At 41.5% G+C, this 20,707-nt stretch overlaps 1 protein-coding gene across 1 annotated transcript in view; it reads right to left on the minus strand.

Moving 5' to 3' along the window:
* Window positions 1–323: 323 nt before the first annotated feature.
* Window positions 324–20,707, minus strand: part of ASB5 (ankyrin repeat and SOCS box containing 5) — an 83,686-nt gene continuing 63,302 nt past the window's right edge. The window contains exons 3-8 of the mRNA XM_004280919.3: window positions 9,760–9,839; window positions 6,963–7,070; window positions 5,885–6,035; window positions 5,582–5,716; window positions 3,413–3,604; window positions 324–2,399 (exon numbers count right to left, since the gene is read on the minus strand). Coding sequence (XP_004280967.3) covers window positions 2,272–2,399; window positions 3,413–3,604; window positions 5,582–5,716; window positions 5,885–6,035; window positions 6,963–7,070; window positions 9,760–9,839 — 794 coding nt within the window. The 3' untranslated portion in view covers window positions 324–2,271. The remainder of the gene's footprint in view (window positions 2,400–3,412; window positions 3,605–5,581; window positions 5,717–5,884; window positions 6,036–6,962; window positions 7,071–9,759; window positions 9,840–20,707) is intronic.

The raw sequence follows: 20,707 nt of genomic DNA on the forward strand, positions 1-20,707 counted from the left end.
TATTAAATGCATTTTCAACATACGGTATTTTCAACTTAAGGTGGGTTGATCAGGAGGTAACCTCATACTAAGTATAGGAAGATCTGTAGTCTTTTTTTCTTTTGTCTTTGTCTTTGTGGAATGTTATCCTTGCACCTTTACAGACACATATATTATAAGATTTGGATTAGAGGACCTTCAAGGTATAATTTTCAATCTGCACCATCCTACTCTCACTGCCCGTGATACAGTGATTTGAAAACCAGTGGTAAACAAAGCTAGGGCAATTGAGTCATATTCTCCCATTAGCTCCCATTATAAAGTCAAATACTAATTAGAAGAGGAAAAAAAGTGCTTTATTCCAGGGATAAACATCCCACTTTAATATATTAACAAATATGATATATTTAAATTAGAACACATCTTTGATAAGACAATTGTACTCAAGCTAAGATACAAGGTACCAGCATACTAAAATTTTCAAGTGTCAATTTTTATTTTAATATTTGATATTTACTACTCTTATTGGCACAAGATCAATTAAGAGGGATGCCCTGCATTACTCTTATACTCCAAGATGACCTCTAGCTCAGGGAAAATGCTAGTAGAAAACTGTTTTATAAAAGCAGTTTTAATACATAATTATACTTAATAGGGTTACTCTATAATAAAACAACAGTTAAATGCATATTCTTCTGAGGATATTACAAATTTATTAAACTGAGATATTTTGTAAAACAGACTAAGTTAAAAGTCTCTACCCACATAGAAGACATTTTTTAAACAAACATGCTACAGCCTTATTTCTACTTTCGAAAATCTAAAATGATTTTTTAAAAATGCAAATCTTAGTAACTTTGGGGTTACATACAATAATAGTTTATTTCCCATGGGTCTCTGAAAGTCAAACAAGAACTAAGTTACTAGGCCCCTGGGTCGTCAAAATATTTTATCAAAATTTGATAAATTTATAATATAAAACTCATCAAAATATTTTCTTCTAGTTTACACAGTGTTATAAGTATCTTGATTATCTTATTTCTAAATCCATAATAAACTCAAATATAGTCTAAATTACAAAGAAGTCACAAGGCTTTTTAAAAATTTTTATTTAATTTTTTAAGTTATGTTTTACATCGCACTCAAGTACAGTTAAGCAGAAGAGAATACACCCCTGCAGGGGACACCGCTACACTAATACCTTCTGGTGTACCGCATTCCCTTGCAGTACAATCTATGCAGAACCCTTGCTTCGTGTAAGAAGGGTTAGGAACACCACAATGAAGGTCCACAGATAGCGTACATTTTCTGAGTTTTCTACATTTGCTAAGTGGTACCCCCTTGTCCCTTTCTTTGTAAACCCCACAAGTTAAGGCATTTTTCTTCTTCCCTTTTCTATAGCCTTGGACTGCCCTGACCCCTGAAGTGTGACCCAGGGCCTCTTTATCAATGAGATATGAAGTTCATTTTCCTGGGTCCAGGTATCACCAGCTATCAGCAGTCTCTGAACTGGGGGAAGGCTGGAGTGATACGTGCAAAAGCACAGAAGGGAAACCTGGAGAGGCCACCCTTGAGAAGGAGAGGGTCTTCAGATGGTTTGAGCAGGTGTGTAATGTTCCAAAGTTCTCAGCGTGAGAGGGCAGTAGTGACCATTTTAGTCCTACCAGTTTCTGAAATAGGTTCATTTAAAGCGGTGAAGTGACCAGTGGGATCTTTGCAGGGAAGGGGCAATTAATCCTTTCTTCATGGAATTAATCATTACAATGACAAGTGTACATCTAACAGGGTGGGTTTCCTGAATGAGAGTCAACTTTATTTCAAAAAGGTTATGACTTACTCTTTTCTAAACCATACTCATATTTCGTATTAATATAAAAAATACAGAGATAGTCAATTACAGAGGCCAAAATTTAAAAGCTAACATATTATTTGAAAAATATAGACCTTTAAAAATATAATATACAAATACTTTTAGTAAGGGTTCACATTTTTCTGTTTCATTCTAAAAATGAAATGGTGAATTTCTCATTTTTTTCTAAATCAACAAAGGGATATATGGGAATAGCTAGTAATATATAGATATTTTAAATGTACTATAGTTCAAAAACAGTAAAAATGCATAAAACAATAGTATGTACTAGTACACTTTAACTAAAATTGCCATTTCACTTCTTCTCCGGGGTGTTCTCATATCTCTTTCCCCTATCTTTAGCATATTTTAATATGAAATATACACTATGCAGATGAAATAGAAATTTTTGATTTTCAAACATTTAGAATTATTTTACTGCCTTATCGATACTGTAAGAAATTCTGCAATAATGTTGGCAGCTGGAGCTGTGGGATAAGGTGTAATCTTGGTCTTCCAATGTAGTTTCTGATACAGAGTCTGCAAAGCTGGCACAGAGAGCTTGGGGTAGCTGCAAAAGACATGAAAGTATTTGTTCATTAAAATCAAAATGGAGTTTTCTATGTTGTAACATACATGAAATCAAACCACAAAAAACTACAGTGCTTTGCAGTAAACTAGGGGAGTATGACCATTATCCCAGGAAAATTTATATAAGCACTTGTAATGCTTTTATTTATAACACTTGATTATAATTGAGGTATAGTCTATGCCCATGCATGTTCTTTAAAACATTATAATCTTCAGGCTTATGAAATTATTGTTGCATGTCAACCTTCAAAAAAGCTTCTGCTTTTAGAAGGAGATAGAAATCAAAAGCCCCAAGAAGTGTTATGCACTAAAAGGGGAATTTTTAAAATTTTTTTTTCTCAGATTAGGTTTACTATTTAAGACATAGCAAGTTTTACTACAGTGTCTGGACCAGGCTTTAGAATTTCTGTTTTAGAACAAAAAGACTTCATGATTATGTTTCTATAACACGTTATAGATAATGCATGCCCTTATAAAATGGGGCATGTTTCCAAATATTTATTAAAATATTAAACAGAATTACATATTGTTTATTGTCAAAAGAAACACTATGTTTAACTTAACCAAATGAACATAGAATCTAGGTAAGATGAGCACAAAGGAAATCAAGATGATCCCTCTTTACAGGTGGAGCCCAAGGTCAAAAATTACCTTCTTTCAAAAAATATTCCAAATGTTATGCCATTGTTATTTTATTTTTATTTTTTTGCGGTACGCGGGCCTCTCACTGCTGTGGCCTCTCCCGTTGCGGAGCACACGCTCCGGACGCGCAGGCTCAGCGGCCATGGCTCACGGGCGCAGCCGCTCCGCGGCATGTGGGATCCTCCCGGACCGGGGCGCGAACCGGTGTCCCCTGCATCGGCAGGCGGACTCTCAACCACTGCGCCACCAGGGAAGCCCCCATTGTTATTTTACATGCCAACAAAAAGTCTTTAAATTTCATCTACTTCAGGCAAACAAAACTTTTTTAATGCCCACATGGATTCTTCTTACCTTCATGCTGAAGCAGTAATCTTTCCACCAAACTGCTAGAGGTCGCTACGTCGACAGGTCTCAGAAGCTCTGTGTTTCTGGCATTGACGTCCGCTCCAAATTCTAGCAGTAAGTTTATAATTTCTATACAGGACTGTTGAGCAGCAGCGTGTAATGGGGTATCCCAATATTTGCCTTTTTGTACGTCAGCGCCTACATGGAAATGAGGAATGATGGTAGATACAAACAGAGTTAGTTAGATGAGTCACTTAACCTCACCAAGGCGAGGCAGGTGTGTCAGCCACAAAGAGGGCCTCAACTCTTTCTGCAAGGAGTTCTTTCTTTATGTATAATATACATAAACATGCATATTTCATCTTAAAACGTGATACAGCTGGTTGCAGAATGCACACTTCTGTTAGATTCTCTAACATTTTTCTCTGTGCTTGAAAGATCTCATAATAAAAAAAAAATTTTTTTAATTTTAAACAGTTCCCAAAGGAGTCATATTAATTAGTATTACAAAGAGCGCACAGTTAGGCTGACTCATATCCCTTTTCATCATCATGGATAGTTTTTAGGATTATTCAAGAGCTTATTGCTCTTATTCTTTTCATTTATTTTAAGGCAATAGAGCACTCTGGTTTCTTGGAAAACTCATGAATCTAGATAGGTGAGCTCTCTGGGTAAAATGTATATAGATTTTTCTCCTTACTTCTCACCCATGTAGTTTAATTCAATAAATATATAAGGGCACTGAGCCTCTTAAACGGAAAGGCACACTATATTTCTGCATGCAAAGCAAGTTTTTAAATGCTTATATTAAAATACTCTTACATGTTAAATTATCTATTACATAGTTGTTTTATCTTAGTGCAAGCCCCTGGTACACGGGGGTCATCATGTGCAATGAATACATACTGTTTAATACTGTAAACGATAATAACCCCATTTTCCAGGACATAAATAGTTACAACACCAAGACATGTCTATTAATAAAAATCCATCAAGTCCTTCTCATTTCTGTTGTCCAATACCATCGGTAAAACCAATGATGCTTATGAGAAGCAGTGTATTTTAATAGTCCCTTTACGGCCCTCTTGCTACTGTCAAGTTTCAATAAATGTAATTGTTTTCAATATTTTCAAATCAAATGTAAAACAGTTAGTGGAAAAATTATATTCCATAACAAAATCTCCATAGAGAAAGCATAAACTCTGTTGGTTATATCAGTTTTATGGGAGAACAGAGCCTGAGAATAACAATCGATCCACAGTTACTAACAATACTTCTCCAGTTTTTTTTAACCCAATATAAAATATTTGGAAAAGAATATTGCTAGCAAAGTAAAAGAAGGTGATAAACTCTTCTGTTATACAAATGTATGGGAGAATATAACCAGAAAATAACCATCTGTCAGCCGTTATTAGCAGAACTCACGTTTAAGACTCTTACTAGATGTAAAGGGATGCAGACACTGCTTGAAGAAGTTTATAATTTTGCCAAGATGATGTGAGTAACGCAGAAAGGGATTACTAAAAATATATGTCCGTATATATCAGAGGCCAAATGAGTGTCAGACAATAAAAACCATAGAAATCCGCTTACTAATTTTATATATATTTGAAGCACCTGCCACGTGAGAGGCATTGTGCTACGGAAAAGAGATGATGGGGAAAAAAAGATATAATTTATATCCTAAAAGGGCTCCCAGTTCTATAGTGGGAGAGATCACCATGGTCTCAAAAGATTAGGAGTAGTTTCTCAGGGGCTAAAGCTGAACCTTGAGGAATTGGTTTATTTCAAGTAAGTGAAGAGGGATTAAGTCTTTTCAAGTAGATTACAAAGTCTGGGAAAGTCTTGGAAGAAAAGGTATCTAATCAGTTATAATCCCTAACATTTCTTTTGATGGGTTTGTTCACAGAGATAAACATACTTGGCACCATTATATTCACCCTTGAGGATTTTAATTTTATGACCTTTTATATGGCTTTTGGAGTTTTGAGGTGGAGTTACCATAAATGAGGTTCTTTTTATGGGTTTTATAGTTATATGTGAGAATGCTTAGAATAAGAACATTTTTAGCCATGCGATGTAATTTTTAAAGATGCTTATTTACAGAAATCAATAGGGAGCTGAATAATTGCTTGTGTGTACGAACAGAATGGAAGATGTTGTACAGAAAATTACCAGCGTAAAGAAGCTTCCGGATGCAGTGGAACTGCTGAGACATAGAAGCTACATACAGAGGGGTTCCCAGATGAGGAATGTCTTGATCAACATCTATGCCCCAGGATATGAGGATTTCCAGACATTCATGGTGACCTGCCAACACAAAGTACAGGTGAGTTTATGTTTCCTGAATACCTGTTCCCCCCGCAAAACGTACACCTCCACCTAGGTTTCTCCCTTCAATTATTCGCTATAAACAGGGCACCGCATGTTGCTGAAAGAGCTTTCTCCCCTTGTCACTTAAGCTGGGGTCACGGGTACCTTTGCTGGCGGCCTCGTGTGTAGGGGAAGGAAGACAGGACTCCTGCTGGGGTTTGGCACCATATTCCAGAAGCAGTTCTGTGCAGCTGGGGCTGCCTTGTGAGCACGCATTGAATAACGGGGTCACACCGTCTATGGTGATCGCATTTACCTAAACCAAACCAGAGCTCTGAGAATGAGAGTCACAGAATCATACAGCACTCGCTGTCAGGCATTTAAAAACAGGTACGTGACCTGGGAACAGATAATCGAGAACATGTGGCCAGTGAAGATGACAAAGGCTATTCAGCTCACACATATCCATAAGCAAAGCTTAAACACTACGAGGATAAATAGAAATACGATGTGGTAGGTAATCCACAGGAGTGGGCGCGCAACTAGGGGACTCATGAAAAAGAAAACACCGGAGGATCAAATACACAAAAATGGATTCAGCGCTTCCCTGGTGGCGCAGTGGTTGAGAGTCCGCCTGCTGATGCAGGGGACACGGGTTCGTGCCCTGGTCCGGGAAGATCCCACGTGCCGCGGAGCGGCTGGGCCCGTGAGCCATGGCCACTGAGCCTGCGCGTCCGGAGCCTGTGCTCCGCAACGGGAGAGGCCACAGCAGTGAGAGGCCCGCGTACCGCAAAAAAAAAAAAAAAAAAAAAAGGATTCAATGATTAGGTACTCTGTAATTAGGAAAAAAAAGGTACAAATGTAATAGTGATGACAGTTGTGGTGAAGCCATTTTGCTCATGGCAGTTGAAATTGGAAATTCCATTTCTGAGAATTTATCTTAAAACAATCATTGAAAAGATGAGCAAACATTACAGGCATAACGATGTTCATCTACAGCTATTTAGAATCTCGAAAGCAGCCAATAGCCTGAAGAATACTCCGTATCACGCAGCACGCTACCCATTCCTCTGCAATGACTGGAAAGCCTGCTTGGAGGGCAAGGGGGCGATTTGAGAGCTTTATTTTTGTTCTCCTATTTTTTGAAAACTACGAAGAAGGAAAGAGAAGCAAATTGATCACTTTGCTTGATTCTCTCAGCCGGGTGATGTGGAAACGGCTAACGCTTCTCAGAGGCACTTACATTAGCTCCAGCTTGCAGAAGTGTCCTGGCACAGGCCACGTGATCTCCAAGGCAGGCCTCGTGTAGCGGGGTGACGTGGTCTATGGTTACTGCATTGACATTATAGCCCTAAATGTGACATCAATAATTTTGAAATGTGAGCGAAACGTCAGAAAAAATCCTCTCTATAATTGTCATTAGAGGGCGATATCAAAGATCAGAGAATTTCAGGCACGTCAGGTTTTAGTTAGGAGGAACGGCCAGTTCAAATGCCCACAGCCAGTCGGCTGTCAGATCCCTGAGTCAAACTGTTGTGACCATCCTATCTGCACCCCATGTTGTGACCATCCTATCTGCACCCCATGCTGCCTTACGTAGTGCGCCCAAAGGATTCTGAATGTTTTCTCTAAGTTCTGCTTCCTTAACGTTTTTTTTTTTTGTCTTTATGAATTGTTTTGGCTGCTATTGCTATTTTGTCTTTTGTTTTGTAGAACTGAAGACTGTTTCTAGGCTGGATCGCCTGTTTTGATGGGGGATATAAAATTTCAGGTCAGCCTAGACTGGGGTAAAAAGAAATTGTCTTAAGTTGCTCCATGAATTTTTGTCACTAAATAGGTACGACTACGTAGGGGAGAAAAACCTTTTTTCTACTCTTCTAGGTTCTTTTGGCTGGTCTAATAATCAAATTGACATAAGACCAATGAACAGAAGGAAAACAAGTTTAATTTCATACGTACGGAGGCCCCATAGGTATAGGACCTAGAAGTTGTCTGATGTAGGCTGTTTACGTAATTTTATAAACATAGAATCAATTGTTTGTGAAGATTTGACGAGACAAAAGGATTTGGGCTTTTGGAGTAACAACTTAAAAGTAAGTAAAGTTTGTTTATACAGCTTCCTCCACCCCAAGTTCGCCTTCTCTGGTGACAAGGATGCCCAGCATGGGGAGGATACCTCCCCTGGGAGCTTTGTTTCCCGATTTCAGGGGGACAAAGGAGAGGCAGAGTGTCCCTCTTTATACTGGCTGTTTCTCATATAGCTTTAATTCAAAATAATGAATATGCTATCTGGGTGTATTTTGGGGCAGACTGCTCTGAACCCCATCAACGAGATTGTATGTTAGTGGTTAAGAGGTCTGAATACAGAGTCAGTTAGATGTGGGTTTGAAGCTCCACAATGCAGTAATTATTTTAATTTGGACAACTACTCTAACGGCTAAATTTTAGGGTTACCATGAGGATTAAATGAGATGATATATGCAAAGCAATAATGATTACAATGCCCAGCATATAGGAAATGTTTGATTTTATTTTATTATTCAATGAAAACTAAGTATATAGGAAACATTTGATTTTATTTTATTATTCAATGAAAACTAAGTACACCTTAAAATATTTTTATTCCAATTAAACTAACGATATCAGACTAAAATAATCAAATATTGCTAGGATATGAGATTCCTAGCCTTCTTGCTATTTTTGGTAATCCATTGTCTATTGACAATCGTTCTAAGCAATATAATAGGAAGATTTTCATGGCCAAACCCCCGTAACATCTTATAGATTACCATGCTCTGTGATAATACCAGAATGGACACGAAGAATCTTAAAATGAAGGCAAGAAAATAAATATCACCCCAAATCTCTGTCACTAGCAAGTGGCACTTTTTAAGATCCCTTAAATTATCCTTTGGGGGGTTTTGAATCGGCTAGCCCGCAGCCAGACTTGGAGAGCTCATTCCCCGCTGCTGCCCACTAAGGTGACCCGTGACAGAAGCCTCTGTGAAGGTCAAGATTCCGCCTCACAAAGCCTGGCTGGGGGCATCCTCTGACTCCTCTCGGCTGGCCTATCCATGGACATGAGCTACGTGTTGAGAAATATCCTAAGATTCCTCTCCTCTCCAAGAACTGCACGACCCTTTCAGGGAGGTTACCCTTTAGAAGTGAGTGACGTTTTTGCAGTTTTTATTGTATTTTTCATCAAGTGATGAGCAAACAACATAGTCACAGGGTTATCCCAGAACTGGAAGGCCACAGGGGGTACCTGCATCCTCACTGTACAGGTGAGAAAAAGAAGGCTCAGACAGGTTGTGATTCACCTCAGGTGCCAGCCTGGAATCCAGGTGCTCCAAGCCCCCGGCAACGCTGCTTAAAGTGGGTGACAGCCCTTCCTTCCCTTGGAGTCATCCGAGAAAATTCCTGTCTGCCTGATACTGGGAAGCACCAGGGCAAGGACTTCCAGATCTGGGTGTGCATTTAAATCACGCTGGCCAAGGCACAGTCCCTTCTACTTCAATAAGGAATCTGTGCTTTTCAGTTTTTCCTCAGGTGAGTCTGATGCACAGACAGGTGTAAAAATGATTGTTTTGTAGCTTTCATAGGCAAATCCCTGTAACATACTACAGATCACCATAATGTAAAAAAGACTGCTTAGGCATCCGGTCTGATCACCTCCTCTTGGATGTTTTATGACTGAACTAAGGCTGCAATTAGCTGTACACGTTGTGCTGAGTTAAGCATATTACAAATGTGTAATGAATAATACATACCTCCAATTACTTCCTGCTTAAATATGACTATCAATGAACAAATATACGGTATGAGAAATCTGAAACAGTAAGACCTAAGACTACACCAAAATATTGAAAAAGAAGTTTTGGAGATAAGTGAGAAACTGTGAACTTGGCTAATAATATGAGTTAAAAAGACTAGTCAAATTTATTAAGCAATTTTATTATTTTGAGTTGAGTACTATTGGCAACGAACGTTCATGCGCTCATGGGACGAGGGCATATTTTAAACTACACGTTATATTTTACCTGCGATAATAATGTTCTCAGAGCAAGAAGACGACCTTGACTTGCCGCTTCATGAAGTGGTGACCGATCTGCCCAGGAACCTGCCGGAAAAGAAAGAAAACAAAAATCTGTGAGTCAGAGTAAACCCTGAGAGATACAGTTAATTCACGCGGAAGAGACATTATTGAGGCTCCATGTTCAGCGAAGTGACCAGGATGACTCACCACGTCCCAGAAATTCCATGCTGATCTAAGGGACCCCGATGGGCAGTTTCCAAACCCAGAGGGCTGTGATGCATGTTCTGGAATAGGCCTAACCCAGACCTCCTGTACCTTTTGCATTACCCTCCAAAGAAGAGAAGGATTAAAGTCACTAGATCTGCCCAGAAGCCCCCGTTTCAGGGTTTTCAGGCAGACCCCAGAAAAACAACTTTTTGCACCATCAGCAGGAACGGCAGCGGGCACACCGACCTCTCCCCACCCCTGCCCACCCTGCTGTCCCCCTGCTCTCTGCACCCCGACGGTGACCTGCCCTCGGTGTGAGGGGCTGCAAGTGTCTCAAGGAGCTGAGCTCCAAGTCCTGAAACTGCAATTCGCCAGGCGGGTCCCAGAAAGGGGGTGTCACAAGCTGGGAGGGGCAGACTGTCGCTGGGGTTTTTGTTTAACTTTTTATTTTATATTGGAGTGTAGTTTCAGGTGTGCAGCAAAGTGACTCAGTTATACGTACACATGTATCTCTTCTCTTTCGAATTCTTTTCCCATTTAGGCTGTTACGTAATAGTGAGCCGAGTTCCCTGTGCTATACAATGGGTCCTTGTTGGTTACCCATGTTAAATACAGCGGTGTGTACATGTCAGTCCCAACCTCCCCAAAGATCCCTCTCCGCCACCCTTCTCCCTGGTAACCATAAGTTCGTTCTCTGAGTCTGTTTTGTAAATAAGTTCATTTGTATCAGTTTTTTGAGATTCCGCATATAACTGATATCATACGATATTTCTCATCGGTATCTGAAATGGTGCTGAGAGCACCAAGGGCTTGCTCGGGGTCACTGATTCTCCTTGTGCCAGCAGTGGACGGATGGAGGTACCAAAGCCTCCAACCGTGTGCCCTGGTGGATAAAGCCCTGACCTGTCATGTGCCCCGTGGGTGACCCCTCTTCTGACAGGCCTTTGGCCCCTCCCCATTAGGAAAATCAGTGCCCTCCCATGTAGAAGCCCCCTTTTCCTTCTCTCCCAGGCCCCTCTCAGCACCCAGCCAGCACCTGCCCATCCATCACCTGCCCCTCCCATCCCTCCCCCGCTGTGGTCCACCCAGGTGACTTTATAAGATACTGGGTTGGTGCACAGTGATATTCTTGTAGGCAACACCAGCATTGTCAGTTTTATTTAACGGACATGAGAGATCACCTTAGAGTGATTAAACACACAGACTATGCCAATCAGAAAAATACTCACTTACAGGGTATCATCGGCTGATAAAGTAAAGCAATGCTGACAAGACAGAACGTCTTCCCGATGTAATGTGACGGTTTGCGAATACCTGTCTCCTTGTCTACTACCCTTTTTGTGGGTCCGTAGGATGCAATAAATATAAATAATTAAACAAAATAAACTGCTGATCAGTCCTAGTGCGATTTAAATAAAGTCACTTAGCTGTTGGTCAGAAACATAAATTTCATGAAAAGCATGTGTAAAGCTTGCTTATATAGGTCAGGAAACCACTTCATTATTCCTACACTTCGTACTGTTGAAAATGCCCAGACATATACCTATGCTTCTGTATGATGGTCTTACAGTAGAACTTTGCCACAAGTGAGGTCCAAACAGTTCCACTGGCTAAAATGTGGGACAGATATCACAAGGTTAATGAAATGACCCAGTGAACCCAGTATAGAGGGCAGAAGTCAACTGAGAATCATCAGTCTTTTTATATCCAATGATATTATGGGGGATTATTGAAAATACGAATCTTTCTTTTCCTTACGGCTGATTTTCGAGTGACGGAAATCACAGCTGACGTTGAATAGTGTTTACTACGTGCGTGATACTGGTCTAAGCAGTGTGTATGAATCTCATTTCGTTCTCACAGCTCTTTGAGGTACATTAATTAATAATAATGTATTAATAATTAATATTTCTGTTTTAAAGTTGAGGAAATGAGAGCTGTAGAAGAAATGAAAACATTTAAAACGAGTCACATAGTCTAACTGCAGAGCTGATGCTCCTATAGTTCCCACTGCACTGCCGTTGTTTCGCCTTCAAATCAAGCAGTATTTCCTGCTTGTCCAGAAGATTAATAAAGCCAACGTCCAGATCTTAGAATTCTCAACTGAACAAAGAGTTACTGTTACTAGTTTTTGTGTATTATTTCTTTCCAGTGGGCAACACTCCTGTACTTTATTAAAAGCAGAATTGAATTAATGCACCCCAGTAAATATTTGTTGATAGGACAAAATTTGGCAGCAAAATAGTAGTTTATAAGAAATTGAAACATTATGTTCTCACTAAATAAAATGCAAAAGTCACCATCATAAATAATATTCTTTTGGCGAACAACTGTGTTTCAAGTTCCACGTACGAAGATAATATTCAATGCTTTAAAAATCATACACATCTGTTTGTTTTATCATTAAACAACTTGATGGCAGTGTGAAACTCTAGAGGAGTTCAGAACATATATCCGTTTTCATTGCGACTATTTAAATAAGAAAATTATAATATTAACTTTCCAAACAGACTGCATGTGTGAAACCTCTATATTCAGTTTAGTCAGCAGAGCAGTAGTAAATTGATAAGGTCTTAAGTAATCAACGCTTAAATATATGTTTGAAGTTAAATATTCATTTATAATATTTATAATGATCACGTGCTCCCTCCTGTATAATGGGTTAATAAATGTCATTATCCTTAATTTACCTCTGAAAGCTGTTTGCTGAATTGTACGATGCCAATTTGCTATCACCGCCTATTCTTCCGCTGTCACTGGCTAATGTAGCAATTAGCCAGATGTTGGGACTGGGAAAAGCCTATAGAAATGGCCCTTTGGATTCATTTTGGACTTATTTCTTTCTAGTACATCATGAAGACATTTAAGGGGCAGCAAAACTAACAATATTTGCAGCTGAGGGTACTAGGTATTCCTGTTTTGCATACAATTTATCCACCGAAACGACTGTGTTAGTCTTCTGAACCATTTCAGCATTGCTTGCAGATGTTCAAAAGAGAGAGAAAAGCAGGAAAAGGGCCATTTAGAAACCAGGCCACTCCAGGGCCAAAATAAAGAAATGCAAGTATTCGTTGAATTTACCATCCCGTCACAGCCCAGGCTCTCCCCCAAGACTGTCACATAGCTTTCTGTCCCCGCTGTCATCTTCTTGATCACCAAGACTTAAGTCCCTTAGAGTGGAAGAAGAAAAACTGAAGCCAGACTTTTGTAGGTGCATTTGCTGTTATCTCTCTTCGTATGACCTCACTGGCACGAACAAGGAGTTAAGTGTCACACAATCTCCAGGAGAGGGCGGGTGGTGGTCAGTGAGAGAAGCACCGAGAACACACAGTGTCGGATGAGGGCTCCCTTGGCCCATCGGGCAGGGACCAGGCTTCCGAGAGCCACCGCCCTGCTACTTCCTGGGATGAACTCAGCTCTGCTCACCTGCCTTAAACAGGACCCCTGTTGCCTGTGGTGCCTTAAAGAAGGAGGTGGGCAGGAGAGGAGGAGAAGGAAATGGAAACCAGAAGGAAGTGAGAAACCGGGTACGGGTCGGAGCCCAGAAGTTCACGCAGGAAAAAGACCGAGGGGCCGGGAAGGCCTGGCTTTGCAGCCCAGCTTGGGGCGGTGGTCTTCGGGAAGTACCTAACCCCTCTGCGAGTCAGACTGCCCATAAAATAGGAAAAACACTACCTATGAGACAGGATTGAGGGCAGATTAGCAATGAGCATGCTAAGTGCGTGCCTGCCATGTAACTGCACAAATAATACCTAGCATTCTTCGTTAAATATGAACTGATTGACAGGGGACATTTTAATATGAATTTTAAGGAACAATCCTTTTTTCTCCAAAAGTAGGGAAACTCAAGCCATAGATAACAGCATCTATTGACCAAAATGATTTTCAGTGCTATCAACTTAATTAAATAAACCATATAAAGCGATTGAATGATTTATAAATGTTTTTAAGCCAACAGTCAACACTGCTGCTGTATGTTTCTTTCCTAAGTAAGGTATAAGAAATAAAGTCATATCAGTCCAGTAAAGGAGTAATTTATAGTACATGCTTGAGGTCAATAAAAAAAAAAAAGTTTTTGTTTTGAATTCTGCTTGCTTAACTCCCAAGCACCCCCCTCTCATTTTCTTCCTTATAATTCCTCAGATGAATTTCTATAATTAATCTGGTAACATGTGAGAATCAAAGGATACATCATGCTCCAGTTTCCGCTCTGAACTAAATCTTCACCCCTCCCTGTTTCTCCCTTTCAATATCTGAAAGTTAGCAACTGCAAATTTCCATTCAAATGTGTTCAATATTAAATATCTTACCTTTCAACGCGGATATGCTTTATAGTAGAAAGATTTATAAGCTTTCTCAAGACCAAACAGAAGATAAACATCTTCATTTGCAGCAACTTTTTAACTTTACAATCTTGTTAGACTTTAAATTGGGTATCTAAGATTTTAAAAAAATGTTCAGGTTAACTCCTTAGGATAAAGTTTAACTCCTTAGGATAAATCATCCAGTGTGAAAATTGTTTTACAAAATACCTGTCACTTTCACCAGCTAATCTAATGTCTACGGTTACGGTCTCACTGCAGCAACAGTGGAGGTGACCGCCTATATTTAGAAACAACACGGGCTCCCAGGCATCTGGTATATCATTTACAGGGAGAGAGCCTGCCCTGTTCTGTAAATATCAGCTTACCGGAGCAAAACATTTACGTTCTTAGGTATTTACAGATTGCTGGGGGTCTGTACCATACCTAAATCACCATCTCCCCACGGTACTTCAAGCCAGCCACTGTTGAGGTAAATCCAACTCATGTCGTTTTCCGATCAGCATTAACAACAGCAAAAAAATCACTTGCCATGTGCTAGCTCTGTTCGGCCATTTTAGGGAGCGCTAAGCTCCTTGTAACATGACCTTTCACCTCCAAAAAGAAAAACAGCTTTTGAAAAATCTGATTTCTTTTCAAAATTGCCTTTTCTTATTGCTCACTGCTCTTTGAGAAGCTGGCTGTTCCTAACTCATTTTGTTTTCTCCTCACAGTATGTGCTGTGCAATGAAATAAAAACATTACACTTAGATCTCTGCTCGGGGCTATGATGAAACCATTTCAGTTTTCAGAAAGTCTTTGCCTTCTCTCCAACCTGGTCCCATCCGCAGAAGTGGAAGCAAGACTCATAGGAAAGCAGACTTAGCAGTGGTGCAGATGGCACTCTGGGTTTGGGTCACACCCAGTTTCCCTCAGTGGTCCCGAACGGGAAAGCCAGGACAGTTATCACAAATAGGGGATTACAAGGAAAGGTGAAAAGCAATGACATCTTCATATATGAATCAGAGTGCAAAACGCTAATACACTTGACAGACTGTCGATCTTAAGTCAACAGTCCTCCTCATGGTGGACCTCGATTTACCGTGAAGTTCAGAACCCATCACTTTCGCGGCCACTTTCTAGGACTCTGTATGCAGTTTTGCGTTATTTGTCTTAAAGAAGATCCGAAGATGTGGCTAAGCTTCAGGTTCAACAACATCTGACCCATCCCTATTCACAAGTTTATAAAACACTTTTAAAATCACCAGGGATGTACTGACCCTTACTGGGTACTTTCCTGTTTAGCAGATTAACAGAGCCACATAATCCTGGAGGACGTGGTTGATTAGTGGGGAAGTAACATGTTGCCAAAAGCCGTCTCTTCAGAGATTGAGACCGTCCTTGTCTTTCCATTCTCAGAACATGTGCTTGTCTTTCATTTCCTAAGAACAGTGCAAGTCCGGATCTGAAACCACCAGAGCGAGCTGTGCCTTGGGAACCCCAGGTACATGTACTGACTTGCACGGATGTGCCACTTGCTCTGACTGATTTCCTGTTCACGGTCTAGGAGCCCCTCCTGATCTTATAAGAAGACAGGGTATGGGCCCGAACAGGAAAAAAACCACAGATAAGTGAAAACATCGCTGTGGTTTATCTCAAGAAGAAAGACTAGATTTTCAACAAAGTGAAGATAGTGGTTTCCCCCATGAATATCCAAAATCAAGAGAGAAGGTTCAGAGTCCAGCACAGACACTAGTTATGGGAGCTTTGGTAGTTGTTTAAGCTTCTGAACCTCAGTTTTCTCAACCATAAAGGGAAGGATAATTCTATCTCCATCATAGGGCTGTAATGAACGTGAAAGTACTTAGCACGTTTGTACTAAACACGTTTCAAATATGACAAACCTAATTCTATATTAAACAGGTACCTCCGTATATCTGTCCCATGAGCTTTTCACTACATCTTCTCAACAGGAGATAGAGCAGTTTACCTTGTTCAAGATAACAAAGCTTTAGCTCACCTTATTCCTCTTACATATACCTGTAGGAGATATAAGTGGGTAGGAAATGGTCAAAATTCAGACAATCATCACATGCACAGGGATAGCGCTCCCAACTAGAGCTCTTCCCTGGACCCCCCTACACATTTTAGTGACACATTACAGAACTGACTTGACCTTCACGTAGATATTTTGATGGCATCTCAAGACATTTCTAAAAGCAAATTCATCACCTTTCTCTCAAAACCAGCCATTCCTTTTTGCTTCTCGATTGCTTTCAACGGTGTTAGCTTTCCTCCTGTCACCTGGCACTAATAATATGGTCTTCAACTTAAGTACAGCAGTTTTCAGGGGAACTTCATATGTACTGACTATTTCCTGTGCTTTTTTTGCAGGGAGGCAGTTATTATTAAACAAGGTACTTCTTCGTAGTACTTTTATTTTTCACGGATCCTCATTGCAAGCTCTTGCATCAATCTACGCTCACTCTTGGGGGGATCTCTTCTAGTCCCACTGATAAAAATATTATCGACATGGTGATCATCCCAAATTTGTATCTCCAGACCAGCTCTCTCCTCTAAATTCAAGACGTGTATTTCCAGCTGGCTCTTCAACGTCTCCGCTTAGATATCTAAACAGACAATACAACTTAACATGCCCCAGACTGAACTCTGGCTGTGGTCCTCCCAAATCTCCTATCAGTAAATGGCAACTCCATCATCCAGGTACCTCAAGACCCAAAGCCTTTGTGTGAGCCTGAATTTGTCTCTATTTCTCACACCCCACAGGCAAACACCAATAAGTCCGTTGGCCTTGGCCATTCAAATATAACCCAGCTTCGACTATTATCTCATAACCTCCACTGCTACTACCCTAGTCCGAGCCACCATAACCCTCGCCTGACTCACTGCAAAAGCCTCCTGACTGGTCTGTGTGTTTCCACCCATGCGCTTCCAACAGTCTGTCCGAAACACGAGGATCTCTGTAAAGTCAGAAAGACGCCGATGGCTTCCTTGCTCACCCACAGTAAACTCCAAGGGACTTATGACCTACAAGGATGTGTCCACACGTCCTCTGTGTCCGTGGTCCTAGTTCAGCCACCCTGAACAAACAGACCATCTGTGCTTCTGTCGACTCTGCCTGCAGGGCTTCTTTCTGAGATACACACATGGCTTATCGCTGACTTCTGCTCTCCGCTGGAAGCGCCTCATGGGACAGCCCTTCCTTGACTTAGAGAACGTCCTCTCCGGCCCCTCTCCAGCACTCTTTCTGTCTCACTTCCCTGCTGTGTCTTTCTTCATAGCGCTTATTACCAGATCTTAGAAATGCAGTTTGCTCACTGCCGTATGCCCAGTACCTGCCACGTTAGTGACATCTATTGATGGGTGAATGTGCACAGTCATGTGAGTTGTAGAGGCTCTTCAGAGCTGGGGTGCTCTGACTCCTAAATTCATTGGTTCTTAAACTGTGCCAGGCCTCTTGCTGTCCCCGTCAATGGGCCCTGAGAGTACTTCCTTAAGCAATAATCTTGTGCCTCACATTCATCCGCCATTTATTCATTCATTAAATGGTGATTCACCTACCAGGTAATTCTGACCCTTCTGGGTGCTGGAGATACACAGAGATGAATGAAGTATGGTCTGCGTCCTCCTGAATTTAGTTTGGACTCTACCCTTCCAGATGGTTTTCCTGACACCAGTCTCTATCTCACCAATCTTGCCTGAATGCTGCCACAGAATTAAACTTCCAAAAGCGCTAGAGTTCTGGCTAGCTAGCCCATAGAGTGCCTTTTGGGAAGTTGAAAACGGCGCCCCTCTCCTGGGGCAGCGAAGCCCCCCTGCTCTGGGCACACATGCTCCATCTTCACAGCAGCACGTGGCTGCCCTGAAAACCCCTCTGGAATCTTGTCGTTCTCAGGCTCAAAAACGTTACTGCCCCCTGTCCCCCACTGAATATAGTCTAACATTCTGATCCTGGAAGTAAAGGTTACCTACAATATGGATTAGATCTTCCCCTTTGTTTTATGTTCTACCACTGACCTTCACATACCCTCATTTAAGCTAAACTGGACGGTTGTGCATGTTCCCCCAAACAATTTCTTGTCCTTCCTTTTTCTATCATCTTCCCCCCAACTCAATTCTCTTTTTCATATCGCAGAGTGACTTGTTGAGGTGTATCTGTGCTTTGCTTCTTGTTTTTCCTGCCCTGCTTCCAGGGGCTGGTTAAGTCCAACTAGAAGTGGCTTGAAGATAGCTTCTCTTAAGTGAAGAGTTAGGCTCCTGGGTGGGTGGGTGGGTGGGAGGGGGGAGGTACCTTAGGGTGAGAAGGAGAGAGAAAAGAAGAGGAAGAAGAATAAAGAGGGGGGAGGGGCTTGTGAGGAACGAGGAGAGATAGGAATAGACAGAGGGAGAGGCAGAGGGCAAGAGACAGAGTGTACTGTGCTGGCCCTGCGTGAGGGCAGGAACCCAGGTCCACGCCCTGGCTGCGCCCGAGCGCTGATAAGACACAGGAACCAGATGGGCCCTAAGCTCCTGTGTCCCCACCTTCAGGACAGAGTTACACGCTTTAGTCTGGCGTGGAGGCAGCTGAGTTGCTGGACCTTTTTCAAGGGATACAAGGGGCTTGAACAATGGGTTCATCGGGGGAAGCGCGTGGGCTGAAGGCCGGCTGTGCCTCCCTCATGGGGCTGGATTCAGCTCCAGCCTCTGCGCCAGGTCTAAGGGAGAGGATGTCAGGAGATGTGGCTGCAAAGACGGCATCCCAAGGAAGCTTGGGGGATGGAGTTTGAGGCCAGATTTAATCCGGAAGCTACAGAAGGCTGCCGTTTTCGACCATGTCAGCTCCTGGAGTCAGATTCTTTCTCCCCAGACTAGAACGGGCTTCTCCCTAAGCTCCATCCCGCCCGTCTTGCAAAACCCAGCTCACAAGCTTCCTCCTCCCAAAATCCCGCGGATAGCCCCAACAAGAGTGCCCCATTCTCCTCCTGTAATCCTCTGCTCCTTCCAACACGGCTAGTACAGAGTCTGCAAACTCGGATTTTCTTAAATCAGTCTCACTCACCGCTGTTCTACTTCGGGCTTTTTCTGCTTTCTCAGACATAATCACATTGATCCTCACAAGAACCCTGTCTGAGAGGCCATGGGGAGCTGTGTAGTGGGGTTAAAGAATGGTCTGTGCAGGAAGGAATGTCTAGACTGGACCTCTGACTACCACATATTTGCTAATGCAACTCGGTAAATTTCTTTAAATTTCAGTTTGCTCATCTATAAAATGGGGGCGATAATATCTACATTTTCTAGTTGTTGTAAGGGTCAATGGGCCCCATGTGAGAAGTGTTTGACACAAAGCATGCCCTTAATAAAACTTGCTAAAACTTAATAAAATTATTATTTTCATTGTATGGAGATTCAAAGTGCTATGGACTGAATGTGTCACCCCAAAGTTACCATGTTGAAACCCTAGTGCCCAATGTGATGGTGTTATGAGATGGAGACTTTGGGAGGTGCTTAAGCCATGAGGGTGGAGCCCTCACGTATGGGATCAGTGCCTTACAGAAGGGGCTCCAGAGAGATCCTCAGCCCCCTCACCATGTGGGGACACAGTGAGAAGGTGCTAGCAATGGGCCAGGAAGAGGGTCTTCATGAGAACATGACCATGCAGGCACTCGGTCTGGGACTTCCAGGCTCCAGGACTGACAGAGATAAATTTCTGTTGTTGATAAACTACCCTATCTGTGGTATTTTGTTATGACAGCCTGAATGGATTAAAACAGGACTGAATTGTGTGCCCCAAATTTCTAAGTTGAAGCCTTCACATTCAATGTGTGTTTGGAGATAGGGCTGTAGGAGGTAATTGGGTTAAATCAGGTCATGAGGATGGGGCCCTAATCCGATAGGGTTGGTGGCCTTATAGAAAAAGAAAGATCTCTCTGTCTCTGTCTCTGTCTCTCTTCCATGATCAGGCACAGTGAGAAGGCGGCTTTCTAAAGCCGGGAAAAGAGCGCTCACCGAAGTCTGACCATGCTGGCATCTTGAGCTTGGACTTTCCAGCCCCTAGACTGTGAGAAAATAAATTTCTGTTCTTTAAGCCACCCAGTCTATGGTATTTTGTTATGGCAGCCTGGGCAGACTAAGACAGAGATTAAATGATTTGCCTCAAGTTATAATCAGTAACTGACAAAGCAGGAAACACATTTGGTTCTTTGGAATGTTCAATGCAATTTTATGATACAACAGTTTCTCTTCAACCCCAGAACTTATAGTGTACTGTGTGGGCTGTTAATCCATAATGAGCCCATAAGAAATATTATAACTAACTAACTAATTCAACAAGCAAAGAGTTACCTCCTGAGAGTGAAAAGAACTGTGGAATTCTGTTTTCTACATTTTCATATAATAATAATAATAATAATGTATATTTGAAGTAGTAGCAACAATATAGCAATA

Source organism: Orcinus orca, chromosome 21 (genome assembly GCF_937001465.1).
Source record: "Orcinus orca chromosome 21, mOrcOrc1.1, whole genome shotgun sequence".
In the NCBI taxonomy this organism is placed as follows: Eukaryota; Metazoa; Chordata; class Mammalia; order Artiodactyla; family Delphinidae; genus Orcinus; species Orcinus orca.